We start from the raw sequence: 8,731 nt of genomic DNA, 5'->3' as shown, positions 1-8,731 counted from the left end.
ATTCTTGGGGAATGGAATATAGAAACTATTTGATTAAAAATCCCAGTGATTAGTTGCTACACAACGGCTTCAAAGTTTAAAATTGAGTTTGAGGAACACTGTAATAAAAATAGCTCAGACTCAGAAGACTTAAGGGACCATTCCTTTGGTCTTGGCACAAGCAATTCCTTACAAATAATGATTCTTCATGACTAGGGAAGGACTTAAAATGTAGTCCTGTAAAGTTGAAAGGGTCTTTCACCTCATTTTCTGATCACAATTTCTATTTCCAAATTGGGTAAAATGAGCATAGCTTCTACCAAGCTACCATCATTTTAAGCGATAGTCCCATAAATCAAGTTAATTCTTACGCTGCAAAGAAAGTCTGAATTTTCATTAGTTCTTAAAGCTCTTAACTACAGGTTTCAGATAGATAACATTTTGAGTTAAAACTTCTCTGTAACTGACCATCACTTTTGCATTTTAGCATCATTGTTGTATGTATAATTTATTCTATTTAGGTCTCCATTTTTCCTTTTCACTGATGTAGGTGGAGAATGGAAAGGGCAAGTCACTGTATCTTTTAATCAACACTATAGAGTGTTCTTGCTTGCACAGTGACATGTTCTCAAATATGCTTGCAGTCTTCAAACTTAAGTTTGAAAACAGCCTAGGGGCTGAGAAAACACTGGGTTGTGCCTTGTTTACTAAAAGGTTCATATAGAGTATTTGCAGGAATGTCAGGTATGTGAGTCAAGCTTCCTGCACTTATAACCACAAATGGCAGAATAAAGGGTTTTTGTTCTTTGGGGGTTTTTTTTGTTTTGTTTTGTTTTTTCCCTCCAGAGAGTAAGAATCTTCCATAACCTTTAACTAGATTGAGTCTTGAGTTCATGATGGTTTTGATATCTGGTTGCCCCAACTGGCTTCTTCCAACATTTTACAAAGAAAGCTCACCACATTATCTGCTTTCTGCTTATCTGCACCTCTCTTGATCACTTCCAATTGGACTTTTTGCCTTTCGTAACATGGCGGCAACTTATTACAACATATCACAATTATGGAGAGTAACTGATAAAAGAAAAATCCCAAGTCTCCCATTTATCAAGTTACGCATTTATTTATTACACAATAAAGAGCAAAAGCATAAAGAAAGCTCTGAGGGTGCTAAATGGTGAAGACTTGGAACAGGGGTCCAGGAGCACACAGGGAGAAGTCAGAGATCACTTTTCCCACCACCAATATGGTGGGGCTTTGAGGAGAGAACGACCTGACTGCCAGTCCAGCGAGGGCACGGTGCCTTCCTGTGTAAGTGTAACATATCTCACCTGCTCAGCCGTAGGTGTACCTGGCCTCGGGGAGAAAGAATATCCCTAAAACACATGCAAACTACTGTTTAGAGATCATCACGCTTTTTCTTTTTTAACATTTTAAGGTAAGTATAACAACAAATTTACTATGTGCCCAGGACTATTCCATGTGTTTTTAAGTGTACTAACACACTTCGTCATCTCAATCATATAGTGTAAAATGGGAACTATTATCCCCATTTTTTAGATGAAGTATTGAGGCACAGAGAACACAGTACTTTGCCCAGATTCACATGGCTAGTAAGTCAGGGGTCAGCACACATTTTCCATAAAGAGCCAGGTAGTGAATATTTTTTATTTTCAGACACCAGTCTCTGTCACAATTACCCAGCCCTGCCCTTGTGCACCAACAGCAGCCATAAATGATACATAAATGGATAGGCATGTTCGTGTTCCAACAAAATTTTATTTATGGACACTGAAATTTGAACTTCATATAGTTTGCATGTGTCATGAAATATCTGTTCTTTTGATTTTTTCCAACCATTTAAAATCTAAAAACGATTCTTAGCTCTTAGGCTGTACGTATAAAAATAAGCAGCTTGGGGCGCCAGGTGGCACAGTTGGTAAAGCAATTGACTCTTGGTGACTCTTGGTTTCTGCTCAGGTTGTGATCTCAGGGTTGTGAGATAGAGCCCCACATAGGGTACTGTGCTCAGCGGGGAGGCTGTTTGAGATTCTCCTTCTCCCTCGGCACCTCCCTCCCACCTGCCGGGCATATGCTTTCTCTGTCTTTTTGAGTCTCTCTAAAATAAATAAATAAACCTTTAAAAAATAAACAGTTGGCTGGGGTTTAGCTCTTGAGCTATAGTTTGCTGCAGTAAGTGGTAGAGCCAGAATTTGAACCCAGGCCATGTGTTTCCAGTGAGCTCTTAATCATTATATAGTCTATGTCATGATAATAGTAAACCATGCTCTTTATAGAAAACTCAGCAAAGTCTGAAAGAGAAAATAAGAACCACCCATAAAACCACAACCCAGAAATAACCATTAGTAATATTTGATATTGTTTTCCATTCTTTTATCTACTGTATGATGCAGTATTCTGTTTATTAATTCTAGCTTTTCACTTATCATAAGCATGTTTCACATTTCCACAGAGGCCCACAATTGTAGCTCATTTGAAATGTACTAAAGGGAAACTGCTATTTTGAAGGAATCCTATAGCTAATAATTTCCTAAAGAATCTTTTTATTAAGTGAGCAGTTGGTCACATTCCATTTATCTGCTGCATATTTGCACTTCTAGGAGTTGGATTTTTAAAAGCAATCCAGTCTGCAGTCAGGGATGTAGTAAAAAGGCTTCAGAATCATCTAGACATGAATTTGACTTCTCACCGTCCCTTTACTAGCCAAATGACCCTGAGCAAACTATTAACTTTACCACACCTCTGTTTTTGTTTGTACTTAAGAGAAACCAAGACCAGGATATACAAAGTACTGAGCATGGACCTAGCACAGAATAATGGTCAATTGGTAGCAACCAGCCCTTACATTCCTTGCTTCCCCCCCATTCCTAGTCCCCACCACCACCCATAGGAAACAGATATTTCCCTCCTGACCGTTGAGAAAGCATCCTTTTCTGTTCTGTGCACTGCAAGAGTTTTCCTGAGTAAAAACGGGCCAGCAATCCTAGGGCTCATCAGGAAGATTAATGAGATGGGTGGATCCGAAAGCCTCCCCGCCTTCCACCTATGACTCTTGTTCCGCCCCCAACAGATTCACCTTGGCAAATGCAATCCCTGCCCAGGTTCCCACAAACAGCAGGTGGCATTCTGACATCAGCAGAGGCTGTGATCCTCTTCAGAGCTACCGAGGAACCTCTAGAGCAGACGTCTGAAAAGAATTCAGAGCCCAGCCAATTCCATGAGCAGCAACAACGTTGTAGAGCTGAAGAGTATGACAGCCCCCCTGGCTGAGGGCTACAGCAACACCGGCTTCCAGGTGAGCGGACATCTTATCTTGTGTTTAAGACCAAGTCAATGGAAATAATGCTCTTTCTAACCACCCTGGCAAGTTTCTGAAGGAAAGCAGCAGGGTTATTGAAACGCAATAAGATTTTCTCAGGAAACTCTTTAAACCTATTGTTTTCTCCTCCTTGGGTTCTTCTCGGGCTGACAAACCTGAAAAGTCTCTTTTAATCGAACTTGTTTTGATCCCTGACTTGCCCTGTCACTTAGAAACAAGACTACCTTCTCTGGCTTTTGTTTTGGGCTTGCAGGCCCTGCAGTATTTTCCAAAGAGCTGGTAAAACAGAGAGAATGGGGAGAATCCAGATCCTGGATGTAGTGAGCACTGGAGGGGTTCCTTCTCTTACACCAGGTCCCAAAGTCCCTGTCCGATGGTGGCCTGGGTGCCCGCCCCAGTGCAGCCAGGTTATGCAAACCAGTCTCATGTCATCAACCAAAACTCACTGCATGATTAATGCCTCTGACCTCAGGGCTGGGTGCTGCAGAGACCCGGAAGGAGTCCTGTCCCAGGGAAACACTGGGCTGTTCTGACCCACTCTGGGATGGGGATTTTTCAGAGATGTCCTTAGCTGTGTTTCCTTCCTTAAGCTGACTCAAGAGCCCACACAAACAGGTGTCAGCAACCTCTTGGGATTCAGGGTCACCAAAATGGCAAAACAAACTTTTAGACACTAGCCAAGAAAGGAACAAGGAAGGTTAAAGGGCTTTGGCACAAGACCTAAGTCTTCCACCCACAAATTAATGTAACATCCTTGAGCTTCAGTTCAGCTGTCTATACGGTAGTCGCGGTGATCTTCATCTCATAGGTTATAAGTGTAAGGGAAGAAAAGTCTTGTCCTCTACCCTCTTAGATTCAGCACCTGAGGTCTATGAATTAAACTGGGAAATAGCAGATTAACCAGAGAAAGGCATACAAATTTTATTAATATTTTTAATGTTATGTTCATGCAACTTCACAGAAAAGAAGTGAAAAATTCAAAGAAGCTGTAAGACTCAGGGGCTTATATACCATTTTAACAAAGAGCAAAAAATTGTGGAGAAGTGATTAGACAAAAACAAAAGAGAGACAGGTTGGGCTTTTAGGGCCAATAGGCTGTTGGAAAGTGACCAGGAAATATATAGGAGAAACTAATGGAAGATAGGTTTGATATGAGGTTTATGCAGTCTTAACCCAGTACCATCTCTGTGTCCAGTGACAAGAGTCGTTGTCCTCTTTCTGTTATGGGAGACGGGACACCTGCACAGGGAAAGTCATGTCCTGTTTCTAGACAGAGAGAGGAAGACAGAAGAGCTCTTTCTGGGTCTGCTTTTTCTCAATTGCTTTCAGCTCAAAATAACTCTCATGCTAAAGTGGTATATTTTGGGGTGGCATATCCTGATTCCCTTCATAAGGGTTAAATGAGAAAAGAAGCATAATGCCAAGGGCCTTTTATGGTTCAAGAGAATGGAAGGGATAGAATGGGATAGGGTCAAAGTGAGTATGACAGCAAGACAAAGATATCTGCAATGGAGGGGGGGGGGGTCCATGTCACCAGCAACTGGCAGCCCTGTCAGTGAGGAGGACACACATCCACCAAAGGTAGCCCTGTTTTCTATCCCTCATTCTCTTCTATCAAAACAAAGCAACTCCAGGGCTCAAACCCAGCATCTCCATGTCTCAAACCCAGCATCTCCATGTCTCAAACCCAGAAGAATACCACACACCAACATCAACAAGCAGTGACCAGGTTATTTCTTCCAATGCTTGCTGTTTGACAAGAATTTCCACAGACACATATTTACTCAGCAAAACCATTGACTCCCCCCACCCGCTGATAAGACCACTACTGGAAAGGGACACCATTCAAGAAGGGATAATACACTATTCTTGCCCTCCAGGAGCAAAGCAGGCAGAAACCAATAAGCAATTGTAAGATGATATAAAACAAAAACAAAATACAACGCTAGAAGTTGGCACCAAGTGCATTGTAAATACATATGCAAGTGGAGTTGGGCTGACCTAGGAGTCTCTCAGTTAGGGCTTAAAGGATGGGCAGGGATTTCCCAGTTGAACAGGGAGGGGTATCAGCAGAGCACTGCAAGCAAAGAAAACTGTCTGCACGGGCCCAGGAGCCTGAAAGAACACGTGAGCTCGGGATAGAGAAGATGAGGAGCTGGGGCTGGAGAGTAGGGATGGGGGCAGGCTGGCCCCAGATCACACGGCCTCCATGTGTGCTAAGTCACTGGGAAAGAATCGACCAGAATTTACACTATCAAATTATTAAAGTACTCTACTAGCCCTGCTGAGGGTGGACAAAATGGAAAGAGATTTGTGTGTGGCTGGGACAGCATTTAGGAGGGTAGGATGATAATCATGGTGGAAACCAGCACTGGGCAGAAATACCAATACTGGTAGTAGGCCCCCTTGGCCATGGAATTAGCATTGAGTCAAGGTGGGGTAAGAGCTGCTCTGGTTATTAATATTTCCATTTTCTTCTCTGTACAGTAGGATGATAATATCATATCTTGGGGTTGAGAGAATTAAATGAGGTAATATGGTAATATGTTAGAAAAAAAAGTATGTAATATCTGTTTTTAAAAACTGTGCTGTCTTAGTTTGTTCAGGCCATTATAACAAAATACCACAGACTGGGCGGCGTACACATAGAAATTTATATCTCATCATTCTGGAGCCTGGAAGTCCAAGATGGTGGCCCCAGCAGATTCGGTGTCTGGTGAAGACCCACTTCCTCATGGACAGCTGTCTTCTTGTTGTGTCCTCACATGGCAGAAGGTGTCTTTTATAAGGACACTGATCACCTCAAAGGTTCCACCACCTAATACTGTCACATTGGGCATTAGATTTTCCAAACAGGAATTTTGGGGGGGATGGCAGGAACACATTCAGACCATAGCAAGTGCCTAGCACACAGTATGAACGTAAGAATAATAGGTCCTGGTGCTGGGGCAGGTTAAAGAGTGACAAGTCAACATTTCTAGCTTGAGAGCTCAACCTAGAAGTGATTCCCTTTATGTGGACGGGAAATCCAGAAGTAGGGTTGGAGCAAGGAAGACCATGAGTTCATTTTGAGGCCTGTTGGATGAAATTAGGGTGATTCCCTACCCCTAGATGAAAATGAAGAGGAGGCAGGAAGCTCTAGGCATGTGCACACCTGGAGTCTGGAAGGGGACATCATGCATTTGGGGGCCATTAGCACAGCCATGAGCTAGTGGCGTGAATGAGACCAGCAGGAAGGAAACTTAGGAAGCCCCAGTGCTTACGGAGTTGGGAAGTTGGAGCAATCAGAGAATGAAGCAGAGAGGCCATGGGGATAGAAAGAGGAGCAGCATCAGGAGAGGGAAGTGTCTGGGGAAGCCAAGGGAAAAGAGAACTACAAGGTCAGCAGCAAAGACAAGTTCATTTGATTTGCCAACCAAGAGGTCACTGGTGACTGGAGGTGGGGATGGGGGACAGTTTGTGTTATGCGTGGGAGCTGAGAAAAGGGGAAAATAAGGGAAGAGAGGATATTCCTTCCGCTGGTGGAGAGCAGAGCATCGAAGAGAGAGACAGGCTCAGGGGAGGCAAGATTGGGGCTGTAGACAGGGGGCTTTTTTATTCAAAATAAATTTTTCATTGTGAAATGTAACATGCAGAAAAACACACAAAATCAAAGACAACTTATTATAAAGTGCCATCTATGTCAAGAAACAGGACATCGCCATCCCTCAGGTCGGATGCCCCAATCCTGCACATCTGCCACAACTGCCCCTCACCCCTAGGGGTGACAATGATCCCAACTTTATAGTAATTACTTCCTTGCCTTGCTTTATATGTTAACTTATAATTATGAATCCCCAAGCACTGCTTTTGCCTGCTTTTAAATTTTATATAAACAGAAAATTACAAGAAGATTCCTTCCTATTTTAAAACATTTATATGGAATTGGGCAAGAGGAATAATTTTGTATCTGACTTCTTTTGCTCAGTTTTGTATTTCTGAGACTCAGCCATGCTGTTTGCATGTAACTGAGTTGATTCATCCAATTTCATTGATATACAGTATTCTCCATAAACATTGCACAATTTATCTATTTTACTGTTGGTGGACATTTATGTCATTAAGCTTGGAGCTTTTAGGAGCTTCTACAAACAAATGCAGCTATAAATACTCTCAGACATGTCTCCTGATGCATATGTAACAAATTTATTTGGCGTTATATTTAGGAGTGGAACTGCTAGGTCATTGGGAATGCATATATATTTTCAACTTTAGTAATAATGCCAAACTGGTTTCCCAAGTGGTTTTACCAATTTACACTTCCATCTACAGAGTGTGAGTTCCTTTTACTCCAGAGCCTCACCAATATTTATATGGCTTTTTAATTTCAGTGATTCTGGTAGATGTATAGTAAGTAGTGTAACGTTGCGGTGTCATTTTCATTTAACTTTGTTATTGGCCACTAGATGCCAACTTTATGAAATACTTGTTCAAGTCTCTCGCCCATTTTCTCTACTGGATTTTGTTTTTTTCCTACTGATTTGGAAAGAGTTCTTTAAATGTTCTGATTACAAGCCCTTTTTCAGTTATATGCTTTCCAAATGCCTTCTACCCCTCTTAAGCTGTCTTTCACTCTTTACTAGTTGGATGCACAAAAGGTAATTATATTGTGGTCCCATTTATCAAGTGTTTCTGTTTTATATATCCTGTTTAAGACATCTTTTTCTGCCCTGCAATATCATAAAGACCCTCCCATATTTTCCAAAAGCTCATTGCTGCCTTCTACACTGAGGACTCTAGTCCCCCTGAAATGAGATCTTATGTATAGTGTAAAGTGGTCATCAAGATTTTGTTTTTCTACACAGGTATCCAATTATTTCAGCGTCACTTAAAAAAAAAAAATCTTTTCCCCACTTGACAAATACCATATTTATCAAGTGTCCATATTTAGGGTAAGTCTCTTTAGAATAGGGCAATTGAAAGATTTTTCCAAACTCCAAGTTGGGGGAAGGATCCAGAGAAGAGGGAGAGTGGAAAGTTGACAGCAAGAGAGGTCAGATAAAGCTCAGAATTCCTAAGGGTGAACATTCAGGCAATTTGTGAAGGAATACTTTTACTAAAGGGTGTTCCTTAGAAACCCAGCCGAAGTTGCCTGCTGCCTATGAGTCAGCACCGATTTTACCACTGGTGGCCCTCAGAGCCACAGAGCCCATGCTCGCTCTGACGTCAGTGAGCTGGGACCCACTTATGTGAGACCTGAGACAGGACTAGATGGGAAATGTGCCTCCACTCTACACAGAGAAAAGCTGACCTACTCCTTAAATTGCCTGGTGAGCCAGTCTGGTTTGAAGAGTTTTTTCAATGGAGGTCAAAATTTGGGAGGTCATCTAAGTGCAAGAATATTTGGCACAGATCATTTGAATAGAGAAGTTCAGA

The 8,731-nt window shown here is 42.0% G+C and overlaps 1 protein-coding gene across 1 annotated transcript in view; it reads left to right on the top strand.

Moving 5' to 3' along the window:
- Window positions 1-3,214: 3,214 nt before the first annotated feature.
- SLC28A3 (solute carrier family 28 member 3) overlaps window positions 3,215-8,731 on the top strand; it is a 53,116-nt gene continuing 47,599 nt past the window's right edge. The window contains exon 1 of the mRNA XM_036113476.2: window positions 3,215-3,292. Coding sequence (XP_035969369.1) covers window positions 3,215-3,292 — 78 coding nt within the window. The remainder of the gene's footprint in view (window positions 3,293-8,731) is intronic.

Source organism: Halichoerus grypus, chromosome 14 (genome assembly GCF_964656455.1).
Source record: "Halichoerus grypus chromosome 14, mHalGry1.hap1.1, whole genome shotgun sequence".
NCBI classification, from domain to species: domain Eukaryota; kingdom Metazoa; phylum Chordata; class Mammalia; order Carnivora; family Phocidae; genus Halichoerus; species Halichoerus grypus.
This window is presented reverse-complemented; position numbering and strand designations above follow the sequence as displayed.